This window comes from Cryptomeria japonica, chromosome 8, assembly GCF_030272615.1.
Source record: "Cryptomeria japonica chromosome 8, Sugi_1.0, whole genome shotgun sequence".
Taxonomy (NCBI): Eukaryota; Viridiplantae; Streptophyta; class Pinopsida; order Cupressales; family Cupressaceae; genus Cryptomeria; species Cryptomeria japonica.
The window spans coordinates 446,414,681-446,433,072 of NC_081412.1; the positions used below are offsets into that span (position 1 = coordinate 446,414,681).

The 18,392-nt window shown below is 36.7% G+C and overlaps 1 protein-coding gene across 4 annotated transcripts in view; it reads left to right on the plus strand.

Annotated features, from left to right (window-relative positions):
• LOC131052518 (uncharacterized) overlaps positions 1-18,392 on the plus strand; it is a 158,660-nt gene that overhangs the window by 133,221 nt on the left and 7,047 nt on the right. For all 4 annotated transcript variants that reach the window (XR_009107442.2, XM_057987132.2, XM_057987133.2 and 1 more), the window contains 2 exons: positions 16,142-16,254; positions 16,787-17,169. Coding sequence is in view for 3 of the 4 variants with exons in the window: in XM_057987132.2 (XP_057843115.2) it covers positions 16,142-16,254; positions 16,787-17,169 (496 nt within the window). In the remaining variant the exon portion in view is untranslated. The remainder of the gene's footprint in view (positions 1-16,141; positions 16,255-16,786; positions 17,170-18,392) is intronic.

Sequence of the window (18,392 nt, forward strand, 5' to 3'; positions counted from 1 at the left end):
ATGAGAGCTGGATGACTGGTGGATGCTCCCACCTTCGGGGTCACCATACCTACACAACATTTCATAATGAGAAACTAGATTTTGCAATGCATAACTAGATTAGATTAAAGATTAATTTTTTAGGAAACTTCATGATAAGTCCTTGAGTTATCATTTCCTAAAAAAAACGATTGAGCTAGGGGAATTCAAAACTTCAAAATTCAAAATCTAGGCTATGACGATAAACGCTCAAAATTAAAACAATAAAACCATATCGCCATACCTCACTAGAGAGCTAAGTCTAGAATGCAAAACAAATGGATTCGCCTAGGCAAAATTAACATTAGAAGCCTTCAACGTGATCTTCAAACAAACGTCCTTCTTATCAACTTCCCCACCCTTGGAGATGTCTTTGATGTGGTCTTTGGCAAGTTCGCCTTAATTCAAACTTCAAATTCGCACCTCCTTGGATAATACTTCGCACCTCCTTGCTTGAAATGAAATTCGCACTACCTTGAATACAATTCGCACCTCTCCCTTGTCTTCCTCCAATCGCATGTAAAGATGATTAAACGATGATGTAAAAATGCAATCTTTCACCTCCCTTTATAGGCGCTCACACCACAATTACCTTGAGGCCGACTTTTACAAAATATAGCAATTAAAAACCAATTTTAAAATAAAAAACAAGGCCGACTTTTGTAAATAAAAGAATTTAAATTCCAAGCGCCCCATTTTATTTATTTAAAATAATAATTAATTAATTAAATGCCATTGTTTTTTAATTAACAAATTCGATTTTTTTTTTACAAGGCAAAAATAATTAATTAATATTTAGCGCAAATTTTAAATGCTATTTTAATTGATTTTTTAAATTTATCGAATTTAGCATTTAAAATAAATTCAAACAAATGTTTGAGCGCCCAAAATTTGAAAATGGAAAAGTGCAAACCTCATCGCCCTGGTCCCTGACTGAGGGACAGGAGCGAAATTTCAATTTGGTCTTGATTCTTGTGCTTTTGACGTTCAAAATCTTCATCCTTACGTTGAAGCTGGCGTTTTTGCTATGAATTTCGAACTTGGGTGACTTGACTTTGCAAATGAGTGCCTCTTGAGGTGATATCGCTCTGGTCCCTTGGAGAGGGACAGGAGCGATCCCTATGTTCTTACTTGAAATTCTTCGTTCTTGATTTTAACTCCTCGTTCATGATTTTCCAAACGACGTTTTAAACCTTTTGCAACTTTGTTTTGACATGATCTTTGAAGGATAACAAGTATTTTAGCAAATATCGCCCTGGTCCCTTGGTGAGGGACAGGAGCGATCTCCATATTCTAGTCAAAACTCGCCATCTTTCAACCTTTGTTCTTCGTTCATTGCTTCCTAAATGATGTCCTTGATCTTGCCTATCCTTGCCTTGTCTTGATTTTGAAGGAAAATGAATGATTTAATGAAAATCGCTCTGGTCCTTGCCTAAAGGACAGGAGCGATATAGCTTCCTTGGCTCAATTGATAGTCATTTGACGTTTGAAACCTTTGTATATCATTTTCTTAAGACACCTTAGACCTTTTACCACCTCGCACAACCTTGACTTAACGTGATTTTTGAGAGATTTGGCCAATATGGTAAATATCGCTCTAGTCCCTGACTGAGGGACAGGAGCGAACTTCAATGTCCTGGGCTCATGCTTGCTTTTAACAACTTGCCATTACTTTCATCGTGTAAAATAAAGTCCTTTGATCCTTCTTGGTCGCTTAATACTCGTTAAACTTTCAAAATCTAGGCCTTTATGAAAATTTCGCTCTGGTCCCTGCCTGAGGGACAGGAGCGAACTGGGTGTCTTGGTGTAATTCCTTCAACATTGGTGGCTTTGGATACTTCGTTCTTCATTGAGATGCCTTAAAACGTCCTCACCACCTTGTACTTCGTCTTGGAGTGTCTTGAACTTGGAGGAAAGGCAATATAACCATCATATCGTCCTGGTCCCTGACTGAGGGACAGGAGCGATCTTGCTCTTGTAGGCTTCATCTCACTTTGCTAACTTCAAAAATTATCTTCAATGGTCTTGTAGTGCTCCGTTTCACTCATCCATGCCTTGGAATTTGCTCTTACTTGGCATGAAATTTGTCTAAGGTAAAAATCGCTCTGGTCCCTGACTGAGGGACAGGAGCAAACTTAGGCATTTGGGTCCCTTGCAGATGTTTTGTAATCTTCAATTTGTCTTCAACGGGTTCAATTGACCTCCTTTTTTGCCTTCAAACATAAAACTTGCTTGATCTTTGCCTAAGACATGCCTTATGAAGAATTTCGCTCTGGTCCCTGGGAGAGGGACGGGAGCTACAATGGATTTCGCCCTGGTCCCTGACTGAGGGACAGAGCGATCTTGGCATTCTGGTCCACTTTTCTTCATGTTTGTGCCTTCAAATTATATTCATCTGGTAAAATGCACTCCCTTGGATCTCTCCAAATCGTCAAGTTGTTAAAATCCTACAAGGACGAGGTGATGTTTGATTTTAAGCTCCGGTCCTTCACTGAGGGACAGGAGCGATTTTGCTTCCTGAGGCATTTCTATGTTCGTGAAATTCTTCAATTTATATTCAACGGAAAGATCACGCCTTTCTTTACTACTTCCATTCGAAAAATCATCTTGATCCTGCAGAGATAGTAAGATTTTTGAAAACGAGCTCCGGTCCTTCACTGAGGGACAGGAGCGATTTTGCTTCTACAGGCCAAAATATCATGATTTCACAAGTTCAATCACTTCACAAGGCAAAAACAAATTATTCCCCATGCCCAGGATCAAATATCAAAAAACTCAAAATTTAGGTCAAAATTACTCAATTGAATAAAATTCACATTTTCATCATCAACACTTAGACAAATTAAGATTCTGCATTCAAAATTCCAATTGAAAATAGACCATTCTGGCGAATTCATTCCATTCAAAATTGCATCCTACAAAAGGAAGCTTAAAAAGCTCTCAAGATTGATTGGACTCTGGCCTGAAAAGACAGAACGGAAACCCTAAGGCTTGACCCTAAATCCAAACAACTGACGAACTACCAAAACCCTAAAAAGCAAAGCGAAAGGCGAGCAAAAACGAGCAAAAAGAGGGGGTCCCCATTTTAAATGGGGCGATGTGTGAAATGGTCACAATAGACTAAAATAAAATGGATCAGAGATGTGTATGCAGAGGCTGAGGACATCCAGATGTTCATCACAAACCACCACATGTCTCAAGGGATTTTTAGATCCTTTTTGAATTTGGAGCTATTGAAGGTAAGTGAAATAGTAATTTAATTTTACATTTTCTGATTTTTTTAATTTCAATGTTCATAATATCATTGTGTAAGCTATATTGTGTATTCTTCTTTAAAGTTTGGCTTTATTTTTTAATCATTTTGACATTAATTTGTGTTATAGGTTGTTGAGACCCGTTTTGCATCAAACACAATCGTCTTAAGACGACATGTGAAAGTTAGAGTGGCACTATGCAATATGGTGATCAACAACAATTGGACTGTATGGAAGCAGAGTAGTAGTGAGAGGGCATAAAAAATTAGGGAGAGAATATTGAATGAGAAATGGTGGGATCTTGTTACATATCTCCTAAGTATCACTGAGCCCATTATGAGTATGATTCGCTATACCGACATGGATAGGCCTTGCATTGGTGAGATTTATGATGGCATTGACTCAATGTTTGAAAAAATAAAGTTCACTATAAATGCAAAAGAGAATGACCGTGAGGAGCAATTCTTCAAAGAAGTGAAAGCAATTATTGTAGAAAGGTGGAATAAGATGACCACTCCTTTGCATCTTCTTGCCTATGCATTGACACCAAAGCACTATAGTAATCAGTATCTTGATAAACCAGGAAGGATTCCACCATGGAGAGATCTAGAAGTATCTGATGGGTACAAGGAAGCATGTCTTAGACTATATCCTGATGATGATTTGCGAGATATTGTTACAAATGAGTTCATAGAATTCGCAAATGGGAATGGTCTAAGTGTTGAGGCACTTCGTCATAGATCCAAGAAGGATGCTCATAGTTGGTGGTACTTCCATGGTGCATGCTTCCAACACCTACAACCCCTCGCTGTAAAATTTTTATCACAAGTAAGTTTAATTAATTAAAATTATCACAAGTTTATTTATAGTTTATTTTGTCTTCATAGGTTGCTAGTAATTTTCCATTTTAATTTTATTAATGTATAACTTTAATTGTTTACTTTGTCTTCATAGGTTGCTAGTTCATCTGCTTCAGAAAGAAATTGGAGCACATACTCTTTCATCCACTCAGTAAAGCGCAATAGGTTGCTATCAAAAAGAGCGGAGAATTTAGTATATGTGCATTCCAACCTACGTCTTCTTTCACACAAACAACGTGACTACACACAAGGGGAAACGAAGATGTGGGATATAGAGCTAGAGCATACTGATTTGGTTGCTCCCACTTCTCAGCTTCTTGCATTGACACTTGATGACTTGGAGGGCGAGCAATCTTATAGTGCAAGTGCAAGTGGCGTTGGCTCATCTAATGTCAATGTCAATGATGAGGAGGATGAGGAGGAGGAGGAGGAGGATGAATTAGCTGATCCATTTGATGATTAAACTTTATATTGTTGAAAGTTGAAACAATGATACTTGAATATTTTGTCATTTTGATATTAAACTTGATGTATATGATGCAATTATGATATGATCATGATGCTATGATTACAAGTTTATGTTTGTTTTGTTGTTTATATCAGAGTTCCCAAACTCGCCGCGAGCCAAGCGAGTTCGCCGAGTTGGCGAGTCGAGCCAAGCTTGGCGAGTTTTGCTGACTCGGGACTCTAACTCGGCGAGTTTTGACCAAAACTCGCCTGACTCGCGAGTCAGGCAAGTTATGGCAAAACTCGCCTAGTCCAAGCTCCAAGACTCGGCCACGACAGGTCAATGTTTTGACTTGTTTGACAAGTTAGTCTCTCCGTCAGGATTCATATATGGAATATAACATTTAAGTATAAGTGACATTTCCTTATGTCTTTTCTCTTTCTTATACTTTAAGTTATATTCCATATATATTGTCAGGATGTTTGAGAGTGGTTTCGGACCTCCATGAGTTATAATGCAAAATCTAGTTTTTGGAGAATCCTTCAAATTTCCAGACTTAGTCGAATTTCAGGCCATTTCAGGATCAGGATGACATTCCAGACTTTTAAGGCGAGTTCACTCTAACCTTGATGTAAGGGACGGGACCTAGGCGGACACTATGCATTCAACCAAGGTTTGATTTAGCAACTTGAAGCGTGACTAGATAGTACACAAAAACCCTAGGAATGATCTAAATAACCCCTAATTGCTCAACTGACCTAACCTCCTTCACTCCACCTTGAGGAGATCCACCTGATTTGATGACCTTTGAGAAACTCAATCCCTTCAATGCAAAGGCTAAGACACTAAAACGACCAACAACAAAACTAAAAGAGCTAACCCTAGAAAGCAAAAAGTGGGGGTCTGCATTTCCAACGGGGCGATGTGTGAGTACCTCACAACAGGGATGTTTCTTAAAATTTTGAAAAAAGGGGGTGAGTTGGGGACATTTCCTACTTGTCCCCACATCCCAAAAATTCCCCCCATGCGGCACAAGGTTATTTTTGGCAAGGGACATGTCTCTGAGGAGCATATTTTCAAACCCTTCTAGCCTCACAATTCCCCCTTCCATCCAACATATATATAGCCTAAAAACTAAGAGGTACAAGAAAGACCAAGGTCAACTATAGTCCCAAGGTAAAACCTAAGCTCAACAAGCACACTATTTAATGCTACCATACACAAGCACTCCTTACAGTTTCCAAGTGAAGATGTTCATGATGTCTCATGTTGGTGCTCCCAAAATTTCATTTTGGCCAAAGAAAATACTAAACAGAAGCCCCAAGCAAGTAGATACTCTACCAGCATGCCTTTCATGGCATAACAAGCTAGCACACATTATAATTGGGCTTTATTCAATAATGGGTGCATGAAACAAGTTTTAAATTGTTAAAAATCTCTTAATTTCAAGGGTTTTTTTATTTTGCCGAGTCATTGCCGAGTCATAGCCAAGTCACGAGTCGAGTTGGCCTTGCCGAGTCCGAGCCGAGTCCGAGTCTGGGAACTTTGGTTTATATGATGCTATGTGACATGCTAATCTTAATTCATGCTTACACGCTGCACAAATATTAAAATATATATATATATATATATATATATATATATATATATATATATATATATATAAAATTTACATGTCTTTGTACTAACGAACCCAAACCCCTTTTCAAAATTTTGCCGTACCGGCGTACCGCTGCCCGAACCTGAACCAGCAAGCTAGCTGAAAACCCACTCAAACAGTGATAGGGAAGGCTGGAAAGAGACTAAAAGTGAACAAACAACAATGGCTAACCCTAAGGATGACTGAAACCAATGGCAAGATGTTGGATAGAAAATTGTAAAGTTGTAAGTGTTAGTGTGAATGAGGTTATTGCCTATCTCATTATTAGTGGGAAACTATTCACATGTTAAGTTCACTTAGGCACTAAGTTAGTTGTCATTATATCCTAGGGGACATTCTAGAAGTTAGTTATAATGGGGCCATGTTCATTTCATTTCCTTTTAGATATCTATGCATTTAATATTTGTAGCAAGGGTAGTTGTCATTCTATCTCATTACCTTGCTTTAATAACCAAGGCTTCTCATTGTATATTAGCATGTCCAATTATCATAGTCTTGCATTGTCGAAGCAATCCATTCTTGCCATTCTCTCTTGATCCAAGGATCTTGGGGGTGTTGTGGACTCACTTGTTTACTCCAACATGGTATCAAAGCTCCAAATTTGAAGACTCCTTCCCAACATTGAGAGTTGTGTTTTGGCGTTGAGTTGTTAATGAGTGCAATTTGAGGCGAAAAGGGCATCACGGTTGTGTTCAGAAGGCCCAAAAACCCTTATTTCCATATAAGGCACTTTAAATTTGGGTAAAGTCATTTCTGAAGGAAAATTTTTTTGCCTGGCGAGGTTGTATGGCCTCTCAAAGCTCATAGGGTACAAATTTTTTATTTTTCCTCATTATATTTTTCCTGCATTTTACATTGTTTGGTCAGGCAAACTTTATTTTCTATAGTTGCTTTTACAAAAAGATCATAACAAAATTGTTTTGGTGACATATATTTGGTTTTTAGGCTCTTCACGGGTCTGGAGACCCGTCCTTTTTGTTGGGGGTACCGTTTTTGCAAACTTGTCGACTTTTTAAATCTATACCAGTTCGTATATTTGTCTTGTTAGCACCACGCTTTGTTTACTAGTTGGCTTCAACAATTGATCAACCTTTCAAATTACATTGGTGCTTTATGGTTAGTGGTCAGCCTTTCTTCAGATTGTCATTTGTGGAAAATTTTAGGTGCATAAATATTTCTTGTCGATTGGACTATATACCTTGTTTGAGTCATTTCCATTGTCCAAGGTCGACTTCTCTTTGTGTTTTTGTAGGAGGCATTTCATTGGCCCACCGTATTGTAAGGTCGGCTCACTTGGTTGGCACTTTATATGCCAAGGTCAGCTCCCTTTTCACTCCGTGGTCAGTGTATCTTGTGTTATTTGGCACAACATATATTGGTGGCAGGAGCTTGTACTTGCATTTGTTCGATGCTTCTATTGCTCACTCTGAGGGCGTATTATTGTTTTGTAGGATGCAGGGTGCGATTTATTTGTCAAGAAGTTTACTGCCTTCATTTTATTCTCTTTGGCCACGCACTTTCTCCTTTTGCATCACACTTATCATTGGTTCGAGGTTTATTTTCGGTAGGTGCTTGTACTATTCTTGTCAGCCCATGACATATTTTCCTTGGTTGTCTTATTATGTTGAGGTTGGTGCTACGTGTGTACAGGGTTTGTGGTGCAATGATGTATGTGGGTTGGGCACTAGCAACACCCACATAAGCACTTTTTATTTTTTGTACTTGTGTAGCCTGTGGTCATGTTGGTGACCAACGTTTAGCTCCTGGGGGGCCGTGATTTTGCCTAAAGTGCCTAAATTATTTTTGAAACTATTGTAACTTGGACATACAGAGGCAAAATTTTGCAAACGAGATATCAATGGAAAGTTGATTTTGCCACTTTCTCAGTGGTACATGTATTTTTTAGAGATTTTGCTGTTTAATGCTATTTTTTCCCTGTTGAAGGGAAATATTAGTCTTGCACCTCTGAGTTCATATCTTTTGGCCACGATCTCCGATTTTTGTGATTCTTGTGGTGTTGGAAAGGTATTGAGGAGCTTCACAAAGCCATCCATGCGCTTTTTCTAGATTGTGTCCCAGGTACTTGTGTGATTCAATTTTTTTATTGTTGCGTACTAGTGGATTACTTGGATATTTTGCTAGTTGAGAAGGTGTTTCTTTGATTTAGTTACTTCATTTCAGCTATAGTTCATGTGATTGATCTCTGATTTGTCATTTGAGAAGTGTATCATTGATGCAATCATGGGTTATGCAACTCATCCTTCTGTAATCACTTTGACTAAGGACGATTATGAGTCATGGGCAAAAGGCACTATTACACATTGTAGGTGGCTTAATCTTTTGCCTCATCTCTGTGGACTCATTCTTGAGCCAAAGACACAATGGAAACAATCAGTTTGGGGAAATAAGAATGATCATATCATAAGGTTGATTGGTTTTAGTTTCAATAAAAGCCTCTTTTATGAAACCTACACACATTTTAGAGGGATCGAGTGCCTACGCACAATTTGGATCAAGATTTGGGAGATTTTTGCAGATCCTTATGTTCCTCCATTCCTAGATGATCCTACTTCAAATTGCCTCATTTCACTTGGTAATGTTGACAATATTCCCTTTGATGATGATAACTTAGTGGAGTTTGAATATGATGCAACATTTGAGCATCTTGATGATCCAGAAACTTCTCCTGCAACTCTTACTTCTCCAGTTGAGATCACACCTTCATCTTTTGTTGGTGATTCATTGAGTACTACCATTCACTACAACATGTATCTATTTGTCTTCTTGATTGGGATTCCTATTTGAGAGACATTGCTTCATTGTTTGTGGAGTCTCACATTTCAAATTTGAGAGACACATTTGCGGGTTTATCTTTCCTATTTGATGATAGTATTAGCACAACTGTTGTCACTTCATCTTTGTTATCAGAGTTTGTTCAAAATCAGTTTCCATTGGTTCCTTGTTTGTCACATTCTATTGTGATTTGATATTTACCTGATTGGTTTGTGGCATCTTTATCATCCAAGGACTTGGCGACACATAAAATTTATGGTTTCCACTTCCTACCAATTCCTATCCAGAATAGGAAGCATTCTTGCATTTGTATTTGGTTTATCTTCTTCCCAAGGGGAGAAATGTTGTTTGTAGGCATTGGACTATGTTTTGTCTTCAAGCACTCACCATTTCAGCAGGACATTGTTCATTATCGGGGGAGATCATATCTCTCTTTTTTCTTCCTATGGGGGGATACTTGATCGTATATACATGATGTATGTAGTCCTTGAGGGGTATCATTGAGTCCTCCATGCATCATCATTTGTTTGTTTCTTTTATCTATTTTGGATAGGAGTTTTGTCCCAATGGGTTTTCTCCTTTTCTTCGTTTGTGAGAGATTGCATTGCACATGGGTAGGCGAGATCCATATTGCATAATAATCTTTTCCCTAAGTTGCACTTAAGGGGGGTGGTGGTGGTGTTAGTGTGGATGAGGTTATACCTATCTAGTTATTAGTGGGAATATTCACATGTTTAGTTTACTTAGGTACTAAGTTATTTGTCCTTATATCCTAGGCGGCATTCTAGAAGTTAGTTATAACTTGGCCATGTTCACCTCATTTATTTCTAGGTATGTAGGCATTTAATATTTGCATCATGCATTTGATGTTTGTATCAAGGGTAGTTACCACTCTACCTCATCACCTTGCCTTTGTATGTGAGGCTTCTCATTGCACATTAACATGTTCAATTATCATATTCAATCAATCTTGCATAGTTGAAGCAATTCATGCTTGCCATTCTCTCTTGTGGAAGTTGTTTTGGTCTTTCAGGGATCTTGGGGGCGTTGTGGAGTCACCTATTTACTCCAACGAGAACAAAGTTGAAACCTACAATGGATTGAAACACTCTCATAACAACAAAGAATGAAAGAAACTAGAAAATAAATTCAGTAAGAGTAGACAACTACCATCTATTTGAAATGATCATAAATGATACTTGAACAAGAATGACATTCATGGAAATCAGGAAACAGAAAAAATGATAGGGAAAATACTGATGTAGTATGATGAAAATATTGACAAACTCAAGGAAGACCTACAATAAAGAAAGAAGGATGAAAGAACAACGCCAATTAAACAAAATCTTATCATTTGGTGGCCTTCAAGCAGTGCCCAATTTCATTATGAAATAAAGAGTCCGAAGACTCTAATTACCATTTTGAGATTGAGAAAAACATAAACAAAGAACACAAAGTTGAGTGGAAACAAGCAATCAAGGTAAACTTGAATTTGGGAGGTGTGACAGGGTGCCAGGTAAGGATTATGAAAATTCTACCCAAACTGCCCATGTTCCTCTTTGAAACAAATGAGCAAGTGAGAGAAAATGCTATGAGAAAAAAATAACACAAACAAGCAAGAATTCATTAATCTAAATCCTAATCTATGCTAGATTTATGAAAATTGAAATAAATAATAGCAAATCCTGACTTGCCAAACAAAGTGGCAAACCAAGGATTGAGCAATAGTGATTGCCTCGGCAATTTTCTCGTAATTCATAAATAAAATGTTGTTAGTTAATTAATTATGTTGTATTTGGCAGTCTAATGTCATTTGTTCCCAAATGGGTAGTTGTGGGTAGTTTTTGGCAGTTGGCAGTCTTAACCAACCACTGGACACTATTTATGTACTCAGTTGTGTCTTGAGAACCAGTAGTGATTTTGTACACACAGTGCATATGGTGATCAAAGAAATATCCTTTTGAAGCCTATATTGTGTTCTGCATTGAAGCATTGTATTGTGTTATGTTTTGTAAATGTTTTCCGTTTATATGATAATTGAATAGTTCCCTATGGAAGTGAACACCTTGCTTCAAAGACCCTTGTAGGTGGTATGATGTGTTGCAACTCACCTAGTAGCTTCCAAAGGCTAAGGAATGCCTAACTAGTGAAATTTTAACCTAGCATGTAGAAAATATAGCAGGATTGTGCTTGAGTTCATGAGATAGTAGAATAATAGGCTGCATTACACGGTTTTTGACTGAGGGAGAGTGGTTTGTACTTGTACTTACAGAAAGAGTGAGGTTTAGGGGTTGGTGGGTATGCAAGAGGGTGAGGGGAATTTATAAAGAAGGGCTAAGGGCAGGACAAATGCTTTTTCTTTGGCTCTTGGCCCCTCATTTACTTGTACAGTGATTTGTGACTAAACTATTGCTTATAATAGCTGGTAGTGTTGAAAAGACCAGCAACAAAGACAAAATCACTGAGGTAGTTGCACATTTTGTTGATGGTTGTATACCATCCACCATTAGTTTGTTGAATGTGCTTGTGAAAGTCCTTGTTTACAACTTGTGAGGCCCATTGGTTTTTAACCTCTATCAATAGATTGTGCTTGTATTTATAGAGAGACTGAGATTTAGGGGTTGGTGGGTGTGCAAGAGGGCAAGTGGAATTGAAATTGAAAGGCCGAGTGTAGGGAAAACACTTGGCCCCTCATTTACTTGTACAGTATTTTGTGACTAATCTACTGTCTACAACAAGTGGCAATTTCGAAATGGACAGCAACAACAATGAGATTACTAAGGTAGTTGTATAATTAGTTGGTGATTGCATAATAGTCACCTTTAATTTGTTGAATAGGCTTGTTAGAGTTCTTGGAAAAAACTTTTGAAGCCTTTGCCTATACTATCACCACAACACTAAACCTCAAGCATGGAATGACCTTGAATCTATGTTACCTCGAGTTTTCAGGATGGGGACAATAGGGGATGGGGGGATGTGTTTCCGAGATGGCAGTTTTTTTAACCAATTTTGGGGATGGCTAGGGGTTGGCAAAGGAGACGTCTATATAAAAATAGGGAAAATTAAAATATATAGGGAAATTTAAAATATTCATATGAAAACATGGATAAAGCATGCACATATACACTATAGAACCTTAACATATAAGAACTAGCAGAATTCTTATGCCTAATTTATGTTGAATTGAGAGTCTCAGTCATATTTCTTATAGAATTCATTGTCAAAATTCACTGTCAATATGAAGAATTTATAGGGATGTCCACTAGGCATCCCTTGTCCCTGAGATGTTCTTGGGATGGGGACGCTTGAAGAAAAACCCGAGGACGTGCCCCTAGGTAATGTAGCCTTGAATTGGTGATAAGTTGATAACATTACAACTAGCTTTAGAAGGTTAGCTCTTCGTCAATATTGGACTTTCACTTGACATATTATCATTTATGCTGAAAGAGACTTGGAAATCGCTTTAGAAGTGCCAAAGACTATTAGAAGTTACTAATCAGAAAAGAAAATTTACGAGATTCCTTGAACATATAGTGTTCCTTATGTGGTGAAACAGGTTGATTTTCCAAAGAAGAATCAAGGATACTACTTGAAACATACAATGATGCATGGTTAAACGATTGGCATTAGCTGAAAATGAGAAACTCAACAATCACGTCTTTTGTATCAGGGATAGAAATAAGGGAAGCCATATAAATGTAAAAAATGATTGAACAAACTCAAGAAAGATGATGGTTGAAAATTCAGCCAATCTTAAAAACCTTAAAACACAAACTTAGCCAAAACCCATACCAAGCTGATTTATAGATCAAATATGTTGTAAACCAATGTGCTTAATTGATTGGCTTGATTAATTAAGTAATTAAACTAACAAATTAATCTGTTAATTAATTCCTTTTGGAGTTAACTTATCGAACCCCCAATCATCCTCTTCTTTCTATGTTTTTCTTGTACTCACCATCTCATTTCTAATCTATCTGACCTCCTCCTGCCTTCTTTAAGAACCACTAACATTTCTTTTTGCTCAAGTATTGTCTTCAAACATTTCCACTTTGACGGGTCTTGTAGAGAGATCCAAATTCCAAAACTTCAGACAATAGAAATTTCATGTACTTGTTTCTAGACGACTCATACAATCACTACGAACTATTGCTCACAAAACAAAATAGAAAATTGATCTTGGTGATATTGTGGACTGTATATCTCCATTTGGCATCATGACAAACCATAGAATTAGATTTGATGGTACCGATTGTATACCTGAAAGAGAGGTTAGGCAGTTACGAGCAAAACACAATCAAGTATACCAATGAAACATTGCATGAGAGAGATTAAATGAGCAAAACAAGTTCAACAATCAATCTTCTAAAATCGTTCCATTGTTCTCTATCTCCAAGGATTCTTTCAGTCAATGGTTGCTCTTAGATCATTGAGCAACTAACCTTTAGAATGACAACTCCAAGAACGAGTGATATGAGATGAAAGTCATCTATATGCAATGTATTTTAGATCTACATGGATTAACAAAGCTTGCTAAGATATGATAATATGCTATGATGAAGATGATGATATGATAAAGAAACTAAAAAGCTATGCTAACTTGATTCATGATTAAAATGCTATGTTAATGTGCTCCTAAATGATTAAAATGCTATTATCAAAGAGAGGCAAGATGCTTGATAAAATGAACTATAATCTGGATGCATGAAGACTTGGATGATGAATAATGAAGGAAATGAAGCCTATTTATAGAAGAAATGGGCAATTGGAGGGTTGAGATTGAGTAATTTTAACAAGGGTTAGGATTGAATGATCTTCAATCCTTGTGAGATTTTCAACCCAATCCCATGTTGACAAGTGTCACCATGAGGAGGCTTGAGAGGAGATGTAAGAGGCATGAAATGCCTGAGAAGCTATGGTGGTTACCTTAGGAGGTAAGGTTAGGGTTAGGTTAGGGTTGAGTTCTTGGATAATCCTTCTGTCCAAAGGATAAACTCTTGTGCAAGGGTTAATAGATAATGATGGTCAAAGCAATGAATGCTTGAAGAGACCCATGGGTTAGATCAGGGTTAAGTTAGAGAGAAAGTCTGTAACCAAGGGTTGAGGTTGAGTTAACCATTAATGGTTATTGAAGACTTTGGAGGTTAACTTGTTGAAGACATAAAGCCTTTAATGGTTTATGAAGACTTTCAGGGTTTTTGAGAAGTGACCTTCTCTTAAGGAATGTGCAAATGCTTAAGGTGGGGATTAGGATTAATTAGGATGATCTAGAAGAATCTAGAAGATTCTAGAAGATATTAAGTCATGCAAGTGGATTTGTTAGGAGAATGCAAGTGGGAGGATATTTTTGGATTTAATTTGAAATAAAATGATTTATTTCAAAAAGTGGTTACAACTTGCATTGGAAGGATATTTAAATAAATTTGATTTATTTAAATAGGATAAAGACTTTAATTAAATAGGAAATGGGGATTTAAAATAAAAATGATTTATTCAATATAAGGTTAGAATGTGGTCAATTTAATAAATTGAATAATTTATGTAATCAATAGAAGAATGTGGGGGGGAGGATTAATTAAATATGATTTAATTAATAGAGGAATTTGATTTAATGGATTAAATAAACATTAAATATTTATTTAATCAGATTGTCAGATTTATATGTCTACACTGATTATTGTAGATTTAGTGCTGCCACTTGGATCAATAAGTGGTATTGTCCAACTTGGGTGATGCAGAAAATGGAATAAGAAAGAAAGAAAGAAACTAGATTAATGTTCTCAAATCCACAAAGTAGGTTAGAGTAGACTTAAAATTTCATTCAGTTACAATACAGAAGTAGGAGAGTAAAAATACTTTTAAGTTATGAAAGCGACTAAAGACTAAGGGCTAAAACAAAGAAATGAAGCAAGAGGGGGGGGGGGGAATTAAGTTATAAAGTCCCAAACCATAGTATCTAAGTACAAGCAATAATAGCTTTGTGAGGGAGAACTCCTCAAAGAAACACAGAGTTGATGAAGATTGAAAATGAAGACCTTGGATGTTAGCTAGCACTGTCACATGTTTGTGGCTTAAACCTGAGTAGCCAATGGGATCCTCATCAATTGCCACGGGAGGGCCAATTTAAGACTTGATGATGTCCATTGCAGACTGGCCATGGTTGAGAGGGTCAGGCTGGATGATTTTGTAGAGATGAAAATGGTGATAAGTATCTTCTCCATATTCTAATTGTAGGCCATGGGGGGCAGCTTGACATCAAAATGGGGCAAATTCAGAATGTGTAGAAGAGTGAGCAGGGTGCAGTGCCATAGTGGTAGGTACTTAAGACTGAGTTTCATATCACTGATCCGTCCACCACTGACGACATAGGTTTTGCAATTGTTAGAAGCAAATATGAATATCAATTGGCAGTGAAGGGTGAAATCCTCAAAAGGACAGTGCACTGTTAAGATATGTTTGGCTTGATTGTATGTATGCCAGATAAATGAAGAATTTCCATCTGAGTTGATGAGATTTCTGCAAAAGTTTTTTATTGATGAGATTGAACACTTTAGACTTGCCCAGTTTAGTATCCAGCATTGTCAACAGGTCTTCTAGAAGGAACTGATGACATTGACATCATGATATGGTAAAAAAATAATTGTGTTTGGCTAGATAGAGAAGTAATTGTTCATGCTATTTGGAATGTTTTCAATGCAAATATATTTTTTTGGTTTCATGATAGCATTAATGAAAAAATGAAGTTTCAAGTTGCATGCAAATAAGTTCTCTTTTTTTCCTCTTCCCACATAAATTAATCATTAAAATCTACATATTGCAACCTATTATAACCTACATTGAGTATGTATTTTACACGATTTGTTCATAACTTAGGATGCGGTAAATTGTTCTCTTAATATTTATAATACTCCAATGTTCTTTCGATTGGTCATTTTGCACTTCTGTGCAATTTTTGTGGATATAGTATAATTTGATTTTTTGCCAAAAAGAATTTAAGTGGAAAAGGGTTACAATATCTATAGCATTTTTTTAGATTCTAAACTTATTTACCACTTCTGCTTATGCATAATTATAGCTTCTGAAAGGTTTTTCATTGTGGATTTTGTAGTGCATATTATCATCATTGGCATTAGATTTCATGGCTAGGCTAGATGAAGATAAAATGGAAACTGGGCGGGCACCACGGGTGTTTACAATCAAATGGAGGCAAAAGGGTAGTGGGTAAGCAAATTGAGTTGTTCTAGACCCTGGCAATCTTTTATAGCTTTTAATTTGCTAAAAGGTTGTTTTCTCCATTACTATGTTTAGTGATATACAATATCTTTATTTTAAAATAGAAACTAAGCTCATGCATAAATTATCTGTGTGTGTGGGCATCTTAATGAGCACCGAAAATAAGAGATTTTGTTGTTAGGGATGCACATTGTTCAAAAGGCCACCGATTTGCATCCTACATACTCTTTGGTTCTGCCTGTGCCTTAGAGCATTCCAAGTAATCAAGCTTCTGCATCTTGGATATTTTAAAATAGAAACTAAGCTCATGCATAAATTATCTGTGTGTGTGGGCATCTTAATGAGCACCGAAAATAAGAGATTTTGTTGTTAGGGATGCACATTGTTCAAAAGGCCACCGATTTGCATCCTACATACTCTTTGGTTCTGCCTGTGCCTTAGAGCATTCCAAGTAATCAAGCTTCTGCATCTTGGATGAATGCTATGATATGTTTTTCTCTTACATTGTCTATTATTGAAGGAATTTTACAAGCGCATCAACTCAAATGCCTTCGGAGCTGCTATCAACCAAATGCACCATGGATAGGCGAAAGCAAATTTTAGTCCAAACAGGAATGAGCCTTGTATCTCGTAGCCTCAGGGGGCATTCTTTTTCAGTTGTTGTGTTAAACATTGGTGCCACAAATTTTACGGATGCTAATAGAGGCATTTCAAGTGCTTCACAAGATATTCGCTCTTTACTACAGAATTCTACTAAAATTCAAGAAACTCATACCTCTGGCAAGGATGAAATTTTGTTCTTCAGGAATGTGGTAAAAACAGATCATTCAAGAAACAGCCATGCCTGTCCATCTTTGTTTGGCCAGAGGCTCAGTGAAGGTTCTATAGAATCTCCTTTATCTGGTAATTTGTTCATCTCCATGCCATACTTCTTATTTATTACTTTTACTGGAATTTGGTAAGAAAACATTCACAGTTGAGTTGTGAGTCTGTGACATTGCACGATTCTTCAATTTTTGTGACATTTATCTTTTGTTCTTTTGGTTTGTCTACAATTCTATAGGGTGTAAATTCAAGAACTTGTAAACCATTTTACAGTACTCATATCTCACATGGCTAAAAGGTTTGATGACATTACAGTGTTTCAAAGTTGTCTTCAAACTTCAAATGTATTGGAAAATTGCTGACTTTTCAAATTTAATGAAATCCCTGTGCTGAATTTGCATATGCCATGAAACTGGGAATTAACAATTTCTGTACAAACTCTGAAACATAAGCAAAATTTCAATGGTTCTCCAAGTTTCAAGGATGTCAATTTTTTTCCCAGATTCTTTAGAACAGCAGGGTAATGTCTACTAATAATATACAAAAAGGTTTTTTAAATATTTCAGATACATTTATATAAAAAATTAAAAATAACCTAAACATACTAAAATAAGTTGAAATTTTAAAAGAGTAGACAATGTGCTGGATTTGCGATGACATTTTCTTGATTGAATTGATCACGAGGCATCAGATTTTTAAAATTCTACATATTATAGTGTATCACAAAACCATTTGTGGGTAATGTTGAAAGCATGACCTAGAAAACAACCATGACATGGCATTGGTTTGTCTTTCCTCTTTTTTTCATTGAATCCAGTTAACAAGAACATTCCAATCACTATATTTAATTCTCAATGAAAACTACGTGTGCCTTGGAAGGCTGGTATTTTGTTGAAAACAATTAGGTGAAATTCTAAATGCCAAAAAAAAAGTATTTAAGCATATTACCATGTGTTTAAACAGAAGGCAGCTTATTATTGATCAATTCTATGTTATGTAGAATCCTTGCTATGCCTCCAATTAGGACAAAATACGCTCAAGTGAAATTGGAGTGTGTCGCAAAATAGATATGGTAGAAAACAGAACATATGATAGGAGCAATGCCTTACAATACTAAACATTTACTACTTTATCGACATTCAAACAAAAAATAAATATAAATATGATCTATCAAGTAAGAAAATTTCAAAATAAACTCTCTTTCTCTCCCTCTCTCTCTACTTTTTGTTTGTTTTTGAGTTAGGAATATTTCAAGGCTGTAGGATACAACCTAATGTCCTAGGCATGGTCGAGGGAATACA